This window comes from Neomonachus schauinslandi, chromosome 6 (genome assembly GCF_002201575.2).
Source record: "Neomonachus schauinslandi chromosome 6, ASM220157v2, whole genome shotgun sequence".
In the NCBI taxonomy this organism is placed as follows: domain Eukaryota; kingdom Metazoa; phylum Chordata; class Mammalia; order Carnivora; family Phocidae; genus Neomonachus; species Neomonachus schauinslandi.
In genome coordinates this window covers 5,321,980-5,337,423 of record NC_058408.1, presented here as the reverse complement: position 1 = coordinate 5,337,423, position 15,444 = coordinate 5,321,980, and the positions used below count along the sequence as shown (strand labels likewise).

The 15,444-nt window shown below is 48.2% G+C and overlaps 2 protein-coding genes and 1 non-coding gene across 3 annotated transcripts; 1 reads left to right on the top strand and 2 right to left on the bottom strand.

Annotated features, from left to right (window-relative positions):
- The first annotated feature begins 62 nt into the window (after positions 1–62).
- Positions 63–12,768, top strand: PFDN2 (prefoldin subunit 2). The gene is made up of 4 exons (XM_021681891.1): positions 63–142; positions 11,471–11,559; positions 11,673–11,796; positions 12,470–12,768. The coding sequence occupies exons 1-4, from the start codon at positions 68–70 to the stop codon at positions 12,644–12,646; spliced, it is 465 nt and encodes a 154-aa protein (XP_021537566.1). The 5' UTR covers positions 63–67; the 3' UTR covers positions 12,647–12,768.
- Positions 12,166–12,238, bottom strand: TRNAK-CUU. The gene has a single exon. It is a non-coding gene; the product is annotated as a tRNA-Lys (tRNA).
- Positions 12,769–13,085: 317 nt separating the features above from the next.
- On the bottom strand, positions 13,086–14,767 carry KLHDC9 (kelch domain containing 9). Its single transcript, XM_021681892.1, has 4 exons — positions 14,250–14,767; positions 13,809–13,968; positions 13,519–13,717; positions 13,086–13,252 (listed from the first exon to the last, which is right to left on the bottom strand). Exons 1-4 carry the CDS (start codon positions 14,765–14,767, stop codon positions 13,086–13,088), a joined length of 1,044 nt encoding a protein of 347 aa, XP_021537567.1.
- Positions 14,768–15,444: the final 677 nt, after the last annotated feature.

Sequence of the window (15,444 nt, the reverse complement as noted above, 5' to 3'; positions counted from 1 at the left end):
TCGCAGGCCGGATGTGACGCACGGCGGGGCGGAGCTGCGCACGCCGGAAGCCCAGCAGGCGGCGAAGATGGCGGAGAGCAGCGGTCGTGCCGTCAAGAGCAGCGGTAGCGGCGCGGGGAAAGGGGCGGTGTCGGCAGAGCAGGTGAGGAGCGGAGAACCCGAAGGAGGGCAACAGGGCCGAGTCCAGAATCGATGCGAGGAGAGGGGGGAGCCTGTGGCTGGTGCAGGCCTCACTCCGGTCTCACCTTTGCGAGGCCGCCCGGAGAGGGGAGGGTCCTTGGAGAAGCTGGCCGAGCCCCGAGGGAGAGAGCAGGAGAGTTGGTAGGTGAAAGCCACGCCTCCCTTGGGGTGTTGGGTGAGCCAGCAGGAGGCCAGAGCCCCGAAATGCAGCGTGTGGGAGGATGCACGGTTGTGAGGGGAGATAGGTCGTCGCTTTCCCCACTTCTCCGCACCCTCAAACAGGATAGGCTGGGCCGGGCAGCTCGTAACGAATCCCGGGGGATTAGTCAACGGGCTGGTTGTGTGGTCTGTTACGTGACCCTGAAACGACGTTGACAGTCGCCCTCACTCTGCAGAGCCACGTGACTCACATACTTGAAGAGTCTAGTGTTCCATACTATTTTGACTCGCAAGTCCTTATTAGATTGGATTTCTTTGGCGGCCAGAAACCCTTTCTAACCCGAGTTTGCATTTCCCCCAGTGTCTAGCATCGGGAAACGTTTGATTAATAACTCAGAAAGCCTTCTGTGGCGTGGGAGCCATAGTTTGCTAATGATGGGGCTAGTGTTTAATAGAGGTGGGAAGAAATCTACATAATAGAAAGGAAAACATAAACAACAGCTCTTTTAATTACAGGTTCACTTATCAGTTATTTGTTGAACAGTTACTACAGGCAAAGGTGTCTGCATAAAGATTTTTCAAAGAGCTCATAGTAAAATAAGACCTACAAAATGCTAACATGAGGCAGAGGATGAGAGTCCTAATAGGTATAAACTGCTGTGGGATTTTGCGGAGCGGGGTAAAGGGTAGTTTCTGTCCCCAGGTGGGGGCGGGGGGCGGTTGTGGTGGAAGGGAAGGGAGAAGGAACCTAATATTTTCTGAGGCTCTACCATGTGCTAAGGCCCTCTGCTTGGTACAGGAAAACGGATACATGAAATGACCTTGTTTTCAAGATCGCTCACAGACTCATTTGAGAAAAGACAAACCAAACAGTAAAGATGTACAATATTCCACATAGGCCCCTCTTTATGGTAGCTAGAAGAGGGACCCTCTAACTAAGCAGGAGGTTATGGGATTTGAGGAGTGGGTGGGAAAGGGGAGCTGTGGTATAGTGGGGGTGGCTAAGAGCGTAAGAAGTGCCCTGGCGTTTGGCAGATCTGTGCTTGAATCACATTTCTACTATTTATTATGTGTAGATGACCTCCTGCAAGTTACTTCTCTCACCTTGCCCTCCTGTAAAAATATAATGGTGCATACCTCATCACTCTTTTGATTATTAGAGAAGAAATGCATGCAAAGTGTTTTTGCACAGTGACTGGAATATAGTATGTTTGTTGTTTTTTCTGAAAGTCATAATCCTTCAATTCAGTTCCAAAGGATGAGAGAAATTAGTCAAGCAAGAAGGAAATGGAGAATTTCCTAGGTAGAGGGACTCATATGCTTAAAAGCACTGAGGCATGAACCTGCCTGGCATGTAGACTTAAAGTATGGGATGGAATGCAAGCCTTCAATGTGAAGAAGAAGGGATAGGAATCTAGGATGTTTCTCAGATTTCTGTCTTTGATGGATGCTGGTGTCATAGGGAATGTAGGAAGATAGGAAATGTCGGGGGCGGGGAGCTGGGGAATAAGTTTATTTGGGGGTTTTCAGTTTGGGTTTCTTGTAGGATGTTCAAGTAGAGACATTCTTTTTTTTTTTTTAAGATTTTATTTGCGAGAGAGACAATGAGAGACAGAGAGCATGAGAGGGAGGAGGGTCAGAGGGAGAAGCAGACTCCCTGCTGAGCAGGGAGCCCGATGTGGGACTCGATCCCGGGACTCCAGGATCATGACCTGAGCCGAAGGCAGTCGCTTAACCAACTGAGCCACCCAGGCGCCCCAAGTAGAGACATTTTTAATAGTCGGTTTGACTTATAAATCTTGAGTTACAGAAATCTGAGTCAGAGATACAGATTAGAGAATTATAAGCTTATGGATGGTAGACAAAGTCATGGTTATGGGCACAATCATCTAGGGTTTGTACAGAAAGTGAAAAAAGAAGCAGAACAAGGGTGGAACCAATATCTAAGGGGTTATGGAGAAAGAGAAGAAGCCCTCAAAAGAAACTGAGCAGTTGTGATAATTGAGTTCTGAGGCTGTTCTTGCTTAACAATATGTGGCCTTTGTGTTCCAGAGAGAACACTGGGTAAAAAATATTAGATTTATTGGGGTGCCTGGCTGGCTCAGTAGGTAGAACATGTGGTTCTTGATCTTAGAGTGGTGAGTTCAAGACCTGTGTTGGGCCTAGAGATTACTTTAAAAAATTAAAAAATATATATATATGATTTATCACTCCTGCAAATGTGAGCTACATATGTCCCTTATATACAAGATGGAAGGACGTAACACATTGTACTAGGTACTCGTTTTTTCCTCTGTTATTTAATTACTGCTATTTGGAGCAGGTTATATTGTTCTCCCTTTATAGGTAAGGATATTTGCGTTTCAGAGACTTTAGTTAACTTACCCAAAGTCAGTAACTGGAAGAGCAGGGCTTTCAATTGAGTGGGTGATTTGAGAATCAGACATATTTTTCCATGTATACATGATCATATTAAAGATATTTGAACTGAGGGGCGCCTGGGTGGCTCAGTTGGTTAAGCGACTGCCTTCGGCTCAGGTCATGATCCTGGAGTCCTGGGATCGAGTCCCGATTCGGGCTCCCTGCTCGGCAGGGAGTCTGCTTCTCCCTCTGACTCTCCCCACTCTCATGTGCTCTCTCTCTCTCATTCTCTCTGTCTCAAATAAATAAATAAATAATCTTAAAAAAAAAAAAAAGATATTTGAACTGAGCCTGAAGGAATGGATAGATTGGAACAGTGGTAATGGAAATAGAATATAGGGAATAGGATAAGAAGAGGAGAGCTAGACTAGGAAAGCACAGGCTGACATGAAGTGCAGTGACTGGTTAGTTTAGCTAAATCATGAGGTATAAGAAAGATGTGGTGCTTAAAGCAAGCTGAGTCTTTGCATGGCAAAGAATTTGGAACTTTTTTTTTTTTAATTTTATTATGTTACTCACCATACATGACATCATTAGTTTTTGATGCAGTGTTCCATGATTCATTGTTTGCATATAGCACCCAGTGCTCCATTCAATACGTGCCCTCTTTAATACCCATCACCGGGCTAACCCATCCCCCCACCCCCCTCCCCTCTAAAACCCTCAGTTTGTTTCTCAGAGTCCATAGTCTCTCATGGTTCTTCTCCCCCTCCGATTCCCCCCCCCTTCATTTTTCCCTTCCTACTATCTCTCTTTTTTTTTTCTTAACATATAATGTATTATTTGTTTCAGAGGTACAGGTCTGTGATTCATCAGTCTTACACAATTCACAGTGCTCACCATAGCACATACCCTCTCCAATGTCTATGAATTTGGAACTTTTTAATGTAAGCAGTGAGGGAGTCACAGAAGGATGTATGGTATGCTGTTGTTATTATTCTTTTACATAAAACAAGGCATGTTCATTGTGGAAATGTAGAAAACACAGGAAAAAGTACAAAATAAAAAATAAATTGCCCATGATCCTAGTATCCAAAGATAACTATTATTACCATTTTGGAATATATCCTTTGATAATACTCCAAAGGAGGTTTCTCCCCCTCCTTTATGTTTTTGTATGTTGTGTAGATGGAAAGGGAGGACATGTCTTCTTTACGTATTTATATACTTTATTAGTATTATACAATGTATACTTTCATAATTTGTGTTTTGTTTTTTAAAGGTTTTATTTATTGGAGAAAGAGGTGAGCGAGAGAGTGAGAGAGCGTGAGCAGGGGGGGAAGGGGAGAGGGAGAAGCAGGTTCCTTGCTGAGCAGGGAGCCTAATGCAGGGCTCGATCCCAGGACCCTGGGATCGTGACCTGAGCCAAGGGCAGACAGTTAACCGACAGCCATCCATGTGCCCCTGTAGTCTGTGTTTTAAGTCTAATATATCATGAACATTTTTCTATGTCATCCAAGTGTTAGGAAAATTAAATTACCAGCAGTGTACAGGATGAATTTGGGGAGCCCAAAAATAGGGAGATAATTTAGAAGACTACAGGAGTAGTTCGGACTCCGTGGGTAATGAAGGCTCGGACTAGGGTGATGTCAGAGAGCTTAAGAAAAATTGCTGAAGTAGGTGCAGTGAATTTGGCAGTTGTTGGGATAAGGGTGTGTTCAAAGATGAAACCAGGGTTTCTTACCTGGAGGGCTAGAGTGGTGTCATTAGCAGAAATAGGGGAGACGGGGTGCCTGGGTGGCTAAGTCGGTTAAGCGTCTGCCTTCGGCTCAGGCTGTGATCCCCAGGGTCCTAGGATCAAGTCCCGCATTGCGCTCTCTGCTCCACAGGGAGCCTGCTTCTCCCTCTGCCCCGGCTCTCTCTCTGTCTCTGTCTCTCTTAAATGAATAAATCAAATCTTTCCAAAAAAAAAAAAAGAAAGAAAGAAATGGAGACAAGAAAAGGAACAGTTTCAAACGGGGTAAAAGATGATCAATTCCGCTTCAGATGATCTGAGTTTAAGGTATCCGTAGGACATTTAAGTGGAAATGTTCTGTACTAATAGCTCTTTATTGACAACCTGTTATATACTGGATATTGTCCTAAGTCCTTGATGTAACTAATTGATCTTCACAATATCCTAGGCGACAGTTATTATCTTTATGTTATTGGTGAAGAAAAGATTCAAAAAAGAGATAACTTGCTCATGGTTAGACTGTGGAGTCATTTCTGACCGACTTCAGAGCTCCTTCCTCTAACTTGGAAGTATGGGTCTAGAATTTCTGAGAAGGCCTGGGTTTGCAGGCAGTAGAATAAAGGCAATTTTTGAAGCCATAGAAGTAGCTAAGATACAAATTGAAATAGTCTAGGTAATAAAGGGAGAAGTACTATGAAAAGAATCTTAGATCCTGTCTCCACTGTGGGGGTGAGAGGAAGAACTTCAGGAAGAGGAAAGAAGTGTTAAGAGAGGTAGGAGAACCAATGAACCAAAGGGTCCTGGAAGCTAAAAGAGAGAAGAGAACCTTCCTTGTATTGGGCACTGGACATATTCCCTCAGTTTAGTTCTTATTGTTACCCTGAGGCTGTGGTTCTCAGACTGCTGTGATTTCACCCCAGGAGAAATTTGGCAATGCCTGGAGACATTTTTGGTTGTCACAAGTAGGAGCTGCTACTGGCTTTTAGTGGGTAGAAGCAGAGAGGTTGCTAAATCTCCTACCATGCACAGGACAGCCCCCTATAAAAAAGTATTTTCCTGCCCAGAATATCAGTGCTGATGTTTAGAAACCCTTCCGTATGGTATATGAATTCCATTTTATAAATGAGGAGACCAAGAGAAAAGTTAAGTAACTCGGTCATTATAGCAAGTAAAGAGCAATACTAGGACGTGAACCCATGTCAGACTCAGAAGTTTGGGCTCTTTCCACCCTACCATGTTGCTACTTAAAGGAAGAGAGTTTGAAGAAGCAGAGTGAAAATTGAGAAAAAATTGTTGAATTCGGTAGGAGGCCATTCATGATTTTTGAGAGGGTAGTTTAATAAGTAATAATAATTTAATAACTAGTATAGATAGAAGGCAATTTAAAGTGGGTTGGGAGTGAATGGGAGGTGGGGAAGTAGAAGCAGTGAGTACAGACTAGTCCTAAAATAGAAGATGAAGAGAAGGGCTGAGAACTGTTATTTGTTGGAGTAGTAAGGTCAATGACGTTTTTTTTTGTCTTTCTTTTTTTAAAAAAGATTTTATTTATTTATTAGAGAGCGTTAACACACACAAGCAGGGAGGAGGGGCAGAGGGAGAGGGAGCAGGGAGCCTGATGACGTGGGGCTTGATCCCAGGACCCCGAGATCATGACCTGAGCCGAAGGGAGACTCTTAACTGACTGAGCCATTCAGGCGCCCCTGGTCAAAGACATTTTCTTGATAGTTGCGTATGTTTGTCAGGAAAGGGGGCACTAAACTGAAAAGAAGATACTTAGTGAGTGACACCCCAGAAAATGCTTTTCCAGATGCATCTAGTCATAATTCTTGACCTATTGTTCTATTTTTCACTGAACCCAGTAAGAGTAAACATCATGTCGGTAAGAAGACCAAAGGGCATTTCGGAGGTAAAGGTAATGATTATAGATTTTTCCTGAAGTTATCAACACTATGTGGTATTGATTAAATAAACAACAACAAAAAAAAAAAAAAGGAAGGAAGGAAATGGGAAAATAAATCATCGGAAATAGTTTGACTTTTTTTTTTTTTGAAGATTTTATTTATTTATTTGAGAGAGCATGAGCAGGGGGAGCAGCAAAGGGAGAGGGAAAAGCAGACTCCACACTGAGCACAGAGCCTGATGGGTCCTGAGGATCATGACCTGAGCCGAGGTCAGCCACTTAACCAACTGAGTCATCGGGCGCCCCTGACTTTTTTTTTTAAGACTTTCTTTTTTAAGTAATCTCTACACCCAACGTGGGACTGGAACTCACAACCCTGAGATCAAGAGTTGCATGTTTTTCTGACTGAGCCAGCCAGGGGCCGCCCCCTAGTTTGACCTGAATGAGAGGTGATACATGACAAGCCAGTAATAATACATCAGTAGAAACTGGATTCTTAGAGTTCAACAAACCTGGGTAGAAGTACTGGTTCACTGTGTTATTTTCACACACACACACGCACACCCACCAGCCTTGCTCTACTGATCTATAAAGTGAAGTACATGTCTTAAAATGTGTTTTTATTTTAGAATTAAATGAGATAAAGAGTAGCAGAGTGCTTGGCATATAGTAGTGTTCTTTTACTTATAAACTGTGGGAGGAAGGTGTTTTACTGTAGGACTGTGGAAAAAATAGGTATTTAAAAAGAGATTGCATTTGCATATTTAAAATTTCAAAGAAGGTAACAATAAAGATTAGAAGGCAGGCTGCATGGTTGAAAATTAGGAACGCAATAAAATTGGAATAATTTTCTATCAAAATTTAAGGAGGGTGCCTGGGTGGCTCAATTGGTTAAGCATCTGCCTTCAGCTCAGGTCATGATCCTGGGGTCCTGGGATCGAGTCCCGCATCAGGCTCCCTGCTCAGCTGGGAGTCTGCTTCTCTCTCTCTCCGTTTACCGCTCCCCCTCCACTTTTGCTGTCTCTCGCTCTCTCTCAAATAAATAAAATCTTTAAAAAAAAATTTAAGGAATTGATATGCTTTATTTTATTTTTAATTTTTTTTAAAGATTTTATTTATTTATTTAACAGAGAGAGAGAGTGAGAGGGCACAAGTGGGGTTAGAGGGAGAAGCAGGCTCCCTGCAGAGCAGGGAGGCCGATGGAGGGCTCGATGCGGGACTTGAGCTCAGGCCCCTGGGATCGTGACCTCAGCCGAAGGCAGACGCTTAACCGACTGAGCCCCCCAGGTGCCCCGATATGCTTTATTATTTTTTTTTTTTTTTGAGAGAGAGAGAGAGAGTGCCGCATACACTTGAGTGAGGGGAAGGGGCAAGGGATAGGGAGAGAGAATCCTAAGCAGGTTCCACACTCAGCTCAGAGCCTGACGTGGGGCTCCATCTTATGACCCTGAGATCATGACCTGAGCCAAAATCAAGAGTCAGACACTTAACTGACTGAACCACCCAGACATGATGCGCATTTATATGTGAGCACATAGAAGGGGTTAACATATGGAATGTGTTAACTGATTTTATTTTGGTAATCATTTCACAATATGTACATATATCAAGTCATAATGTTGTATACATTAAACTTACACAATGTCACATGTCATTATATCTCAGTAAAGCTGGGGCGGGGGGAGGGAAGAAAACCATGTCCTGTGTAAAATTGTTTGTATGTGCCAATTATGAGAATGTAAAGAGCTCTGTATAGTTACCAGGATTGCAGTTACTTTTGAATAGAATAAACAGCTGGTATTTTAATTTAATTGGACTCTTTTTCAGGAGGGATGTTTACATGTAAGATGATGATTTTAGTAGGGCTGAGAGAATCAACACTGACCTGGCCGTCCTTGCTTATACCAGACAATTTTAGGAGAACAGGGAACGAGGGAAAGAGAAGGAAATTTAATTCTAGCCATAAGCGAGAAGACCATTAGAAAAGTTGTCTTTTAACAGGAAGAATGTGGGAATAGATCACAGCCTTTCTGTCTTCATTATGTGGCAGACCCCAGAGATGGCAGGTTAATATCAGTTTATTTTACATCTAATTTCCAGTTAGGTTACAGTTAGCTGCTAAGAGATGTAATTTTCTTTAAGTACACCAGTGGCTGAAATTTTCCATAATAACTGTGGGTAACTCATACATTTAAATAGATTTATTCTAGTTTGACATTTGATTACAAGTTCATAAACTGGACCAGGAAGAAATAGGGGTTGTTTATTAACAAGAATGTTTGAAGAAAAATTGGAATTAAAAAAAAAAAATCTCTTTTTTGCCTTTAGTTGTATTAAATTGGTGGTTGAAAAGTAGATTCTTACTAATTACTAAGGAAAATAAGTTCAGGCCTCAGAAATTTTAGACTCTTAAGCTGATTTCATTGGTGTATTTAACAACATACATCTAGAAGAGTGGGTCATTTGGGTGCTAGGAGAGCATCTAGAATCTGGTTTAGTTATTGAATTTTCTTAGGTGAAATTATTTTTGTTTTTTTTTTTTTAAGATTTTTTATTTATTTGAGAGAGACACAGCGAGAGAGGGAACACAAGCAGGGGGAGTGGGAGAGGGAGAAGCAGGCTTCCCCCCGAGCAGGGAGCCCGATGCGGGGCTCGATCCCAGGACCCTGGGATCATGACCTGAGCCGAAGGCAGACGCCCAACGACTGAGCCATCCATGCGCCCCTTAGGTGAAATTATTTTGATCTGTAACACTGACAGTGGAGAAAAAGCTAACTATAAATGGAATAGTTTGGTATATGCAGTGCAGGCGAAGGAAGAACAGCTTATAGACGAGTTAGATTTTCAAGGCATCTGTTGGAACGAGTGGACGGAGTGGACGGAGATGGATGGGTGGGGGCCTGGAGAAGGCAGCACGCTGCTCAAGTGGCAGGGTCCTAGCCAGACCTGTTCCTTGGCTTTTTGGGCAGTAGAGGGATGTAGGGGTGGCACAGGTCGGCCATTAGGATCTTACTAGCTGGGGGCACCTGGGTGGCTCAGTCGTTATGCGTCTGCCTTCGGCTCAGGTCATAATCCCAGGGTCTTGGGATCGAGTTCCGTATCGGGCTCCCTGCTCCGCGGGAAGCCTGCTTCTCCCTCTCCCACTCCCCCTGCTTGTGTTCCTGCTCTTGCTGTCTTTTTCTCTCTGTCAAATAAATAAATAAAATCTTAAAAAAAAAAGAAAGGATCTTACTAGCTGTCGATGAGCCTTGCAGAGAGAGCTAGAGATAAAAGATCCTAGTAAGGTTGAGGTGGTTGTTCATTAGTGGCAGTGAGATGGACATGATGTGAATGGGAGTGAGAGCTTCAGCAGTAGTTTGAGTGGGTGGGCTCACTGCTCTCCGCTGAACAGGAGGGGCCGGAGGGGAGGCCGTGTGGGTTTGGAGAGAAGGCCAAGATAGTAGTTAATGTACTCTCCTGCTTACAGAGTCCTTTCATACTAACTGGTTCACAGGATACAACAGCTCAGTAGAGTAGGTTCCCTGTGTGTTTCACACGTGAGGGAACTAAGGCTCAAAGAGAGTAACCCTGTGGTTCTCAGTTCTGGCTGCACTAATAGAATTATGTGGGAGAGCTTTTAAAAATGCTGAGGCCTGGGGCATCTGGGTGGCTCAGGGTTAAGTGTCCCACTTGTCTCACTCTTGATTCCGGCTCAGGTCATGATCTCAGGGTCATGAGATCGAGCCCCAGGCTCTGGGCTCAGTGCGAGTCTGCTTGGGATTCTCTCTCTCCCTCTGCTTCTCCCCCACGTGCATGCACGTTCTCTCTCTCTCTCTCTCTAAAAATAAACAAAAAGAAAGAAATAAATACTGCTGCCTGGGCCTCACCCAGTGATTGTGTAATTGTTCTGAGATGCCACTGTTCATGCTACCCTGGGGATTCTGATGTGCAGCCAGGGTTGAGAACCATACGGTTAAATGTCCGAGGCCATAGAGCCAGTATGTGGCGGAGACAAAACCTGAAAACCCGGTCTTTTGTCCCCGGGCCCCAGGTTTTCCTTTTTTTTTTTTTTCTCCTACCCCACCCACCCCCACAATTTTCTGTCCTCATTACCTTTTCTACCTTTCATCTGATGTTTCTCTCCACACACAGTCCTCAGCCCTGTACTGAAAGTCACGGGGGTGGTGACAGTAGTACCCAGTCTGGTTTTCACGAAGTTTTAATTCCCTGCTCTGTTTCTGGGGAACAAGGAGCTGGTAGTAATCATTCCTCTGGGCCTTTACATATATTACTTCTTACGCATCTCTTGCACCCCACCCTCCCCCAGTTTCTCATCCTTCAGGCTTCAGTGAAGGCAGTGTGTCTCCGCAAGCCTATGTTAGGGTTTCTAGGCTACAGAAACAGACTCTGGCCAACTTTTTTTTTGCTTCTTTTTAAGTAGTGTTTTGGAAGGAGAGTGGGTCGTTCAGAGAATTGAACACAATGAAAAGAAAGATTCAAGAACTGGGTCACACCAAGTTCAAAAACTAGGGCAGCTTTGGGGATTTCAGGAAGAGGGACCGAGGATCATCTGTGCAGGACAGCTAGTTGTCTTGGCTCCCACTGTCTTCTGGACCTCTTTGTCTTTCCCCCAAAATCAGTTCCTGTACAGAGACTCTGGTATAGAACAGGTCGCTGCCCCCGTGGTCAGGGAGCATGGGTCCTGTGAAAGTAGCCCCACAAGCAGCCTACTGAGCTCAGGAAGGGCAGTTTCCCTGTGGGAGGAATGCTGGGCAGACCCAAACGAGAGTTACCCACTACAAAGCCTTTGCGGACAGCTCTCTCCCTGCAAGTCTGAGCCTCCACACCCCCTCCCGGCCCCCCCCCCCCCCCCCGGCCGCGCCGCCCCCCCCCCCCCCCCCCCCCCGCATACTACACGTGCCTGTCCCTCCCCACGCCGAAGCCGCAGGAGGGCCCGGCACAGTTCTCACACGCCGTAGGCTCTCCGTAAGTGTTGCGCGAGTGGAAGTCCTGACAGACTAAAGGTAGAAATCACAGACTTGGGTTCCGCTCCTTTTCCAAGGTAGGTGTCCAGAGCTTGCCCTCCTGTGTTGTTTCTGGAGCCTCTGCCATGTCCACTGTCTCCTCTCTCACTTAAGTCTTTCTCGTCTTCTAAGGTGATTGCTGGCTTCAACCGCCTTCGGCAGGAACAGCGGGGTCTGGCGTCCAAAGCAGCTGAGCTGGAGATGGAGCTGAACGAGCACAGGTGAGGAGGTTGGGGAGCAGCAAACGGAAGGGGAGTTGGCCGGGCCATTTTGGGAGGGCCGGGTACAGTTGGTGGGGCCGAACTCTCAGCTGCGCCTTGTCCTCCTGCCGCAGCCTCGTGATTGACACGCTGAAGGAGGTGGATGAGGCCCGCAAGTGCTACCGCATGGTTGGAGGTGTGCTGGTGGAGCGGACGGTCAAAGAGGTGCTGCCTGCCCTGGAGAACAACAAGGAGCAGGTGAGCAGGGATCCCCGAGAAGCTCTGGGCAGCTGAGGCGTGGGAGGGGGGCCAGGGTGTAGGCCGGTGGGTAGGAACCCATGTTGAAGACAGCATAAAAAGCCTGTTAGGCTGTGCTTTTTATGCTGTTAAGTCTAGACTCAGACAGGAGTAGTTGTGGGCTGCCAGCCTTTTCCCCTGCGCTCTGTGACCTGGCCGATCTGGGGGAGAGAGGGCAGGGAGAGCCGTGTTTCTCACAGTGTAGTCCATGGATACCTGCATCCACGTCACCTGGAGGACTGATTTAAAATGCCGCTTCCCGGACCCATTGATTCAGAACAGTTGGAGGTGGAGCCTGTGGAGTGGCTTTTTTTTTTTAAGTAATCTCTGCGTCCGGCGTGGGGCTTGAACCCACAACCCTGAGATTAAGAGTCGCATGCTCTACCGACTGAGCCAGCCAGGCGCCCCGTGGAGTAGCATGTTAAAAACAAACAGCCCGAGTGGTTCTTACGTACATTAAAGTTTATAAATCATTGTGTTTGAGAAAGGCATACTTTTAGTGGCTGGGCTCTCCTGTCAATACTTGGTGAGGCTAGAGGTATCATCCCTCCATCACATCCCCAGCCATAGTCCGTACCAGGCAGGGGAAGGGAGTCCTGAAAGCCTCATGTAATCCCTGTCACTTGCCCTCTAGATACAGAAGATCATTGAGACACTCACACAGCAGCTTCAGGCAAAGGGAAGAGAATTAAATGAATTCCGGGAAAAGCACAACATTCGTCTCATGGGGGAAGATGAGAAACCAGCAGCCAAGGAGAACTCAGAAGGGGCTGGGGCTAAGTCCAGCTCAGCCGGAGTGTTGGTCTCCTAGGGACCAAGGCCTTTGCATTTTTTTCTACCCTGACTCCCACTTCTTCTAATTTCTCTTTATTGTTATTATTATTATTTTCTCTGCTATTGTAATATTTTTTTGTTAATTAAATGTTTTGGTCAGAATGCTTAGCTCTAGCCTGAAGCTTTGTCCCAATATTAGGGGTGGGATCTGCAAGAGGCATGGAAAGCCTATGACTTGTGGGGTTTGGTTCCAGCAGGCTAATGGCTCACGATATCAGAGGAGGTCCCATATTTTATCCTTTCCCTTGCAAATAAAGATGTGGCTACTTGTTGACTACCCTCCCCCCGAAAAGATTCACAGACAAAGTTGACTCTCAGATTGAAATTTAATAAGCGTTTGAAATGAGGCAGATAGCTCTGGTGGTAATGGTTTATGAGTTTGCGACAAACCAGAGGCTATGTCTTGGCACTACTCTTTAGATAAATAGGTCCAGGATGCAAACCTGTGGACTGGGTGTCCTGCCATCCTCGCCAAAACCCCCAACCAGGTAAAGCTGATCATTCCAAAGGCAGGTCCGATGGCCCACGCGTTTCAGCCCATGGTCTGCACCAGGGAAGTGGAACCACGTGGAAGGGGACTTGCCTGTTGGGTCAGAAAGTGCTCAGTGAGGCAGCAGAATCTGGGCACTGTGGGGCTTCTGCTCCTCACGAGACCAAAGGTTTGCCCGCCTTTTTTCTCCTCATTTGATTTGTGGCCCTCTTCACAGTTGAATATTCTGTGTATTCCTTTAACTTGTCAATTTTTGCTCCTCCCTACCCATCACTCCGTCCTCTCTCTGCGCCTGCAGGTTCTTCCGTGTCCCCACCTTCTCCCCACCTTCTCCCCTCCTCAACCAAGCCAGCCCTCACGGGTATCATAGATGTAGAGGTCATTGCAGATGGTGTCTCTGGCTCTGGTCAGAGTTTCTCCACCAAACAGCACAGCGAAGGGCCCCACCACAGAACATGAGTGATGCCGAAGTCCCCGAGGCCCCTGCTGGGACCCCTGCCCAGTGCTCACAAGCCTGGCAAGCTGTTCCATCAAATGGAGGGCAGCAGGTGGTTCCTCCTTCCAGAAGAAAGAGGGGGTTGGCTGGGGGGATTTGAGCCTCACCATTTTAGCTCCCTTCCACCCTCAGCAAGATGTGAGTAGATAATACCTTAATCTTCCCCGGACTCCAATGCCCAGCTACTTCTGGTTCAGGCGAGTTGCAACCCCCAAAGAGCAGCAGCTGGTGAGCTGGGTGGGGCCCGGGAGTCCGGAGCAGGGCGGCACAGTGACCCGAGCGGGAGGTTGTGTGGCAGCCCTCCTCCTTATAGCTGTGGGGATGCAGAAGTTCGGCCCCGAAAACAGAAGGGCTGTACTGCCTGGGCCCCAGCGCCTTTCTTTCGCGGCAAGCCCAGAAAGAAGGCCGGACGGTGCAGTGGGCGGAGGAGAGGAGGGTGATACCGGCAGAGAGCGCGCTCCGCTCTCTTGTCAGGGTGGATGCGGGGGAAGGGGGTCAGGATGTGGACAGGGTGCCCGCGGTTCTGCCGAGCTGTCGCTCTTCTAGAGCATGGATGAAGGGAGGGTGAGACGTTTGGGGCAGGGGGTGCCATACCAGTAGGTGCGGGCGCCGGGGTCCAGCCTCAGCGTGTAGATGCTTCCGTAGCGACGCTGAGTGCGGGTCCCGCCCTCCCGGCCTGCTACCCGCAGCTCTCGGTCGGAGATGCGGGTGCAGGTGTGGCCGCTGAGGCCGGCAGGGGGGCGGCTGCCGGGGGCCGCGCTCCACGCCTCCCACACTCCGCGCTCCGTGTCCAGCGCGGCCACCGTGGCCAGGCGGCGCGCCCCGTCCCAGCCGCCCACCACGCAGAGCCAGCGTCCGCCCACGGGCACCGCGTCGTGGTGGCTGCGCCGCGGGCCGCCCCGAGCGCCCATCTGCACCGCCTGGCCCGCGGCCGGGTCGAAGACCACTGTGTCGCCGCTCGGCTCTGTCGCCCCTCCGGCCGGGAGGCCCCCCACCAGGTAGAAGCGGCCCCGCAGCTCAGTGCAGGAGTGGAAGGCCCGCGCCAGGAGCGCGTCCCGAGCCACTGGCCGCCAGGTCCAGCCCGCGCCCCCCGGGGGCCCCGCCAGCGCCATGGCACCCCCCACCCCCCCCTACCCCGGGAACCACCCGGGTCCCTGCCTCCCGCTGCCGTCGCCCAGCAACCGCCGCTGCACCGGAAGCGCGACCGCTGCAAAGTGAAGGTCGCAAAGCACCAGTTACCGTGGAGACAGGAGACCTGCGTAGCTGCGGAACGGACGGTGCTGTCACCGTGGCGACGGCAGCTGGGCGAGGTCCAGAACAATCCTGGAAGCCGGAGGGCAGCCAGGGCCCCGGAAGGACCCCTGTTATCAAAGCTGCGAGCTGGTTTGAGGTACAGGCGTGGCTCTGCAGGGGCAGGGGGAACACCCGTTTCCAAATCCACCTGCCCTCCCCAGGGATGAGTCAGAGGGGGAGGCCGGGAACGGGGCCCAAGCACTGGCCTGGGAGTCAGGAGACCTGGGTTCTGGTCCCAGCCGTGCCCCTGACTCTCAGGGTGAGTCTCTGTAGGCCTCCTCAGCTTTCTCATTTATAAACTGTGCTGTGTCTTTCAGAAGACGTTCCCTGCTAGAGCCTTGAAGGTCCTGGTGGATCGGCTGGGAGCGTCCTTTCTGCTCTGGCCACTAGAGGGTGTTAGAGTCTGCCTCTCAGGGCACGTCGTCAGAGAGAGGGGAGGGGGGGAGAGAGAGAGAGAGAGAGAGAGAGAGAGAGAGAGAGAGAGAGAGAGAGAGAG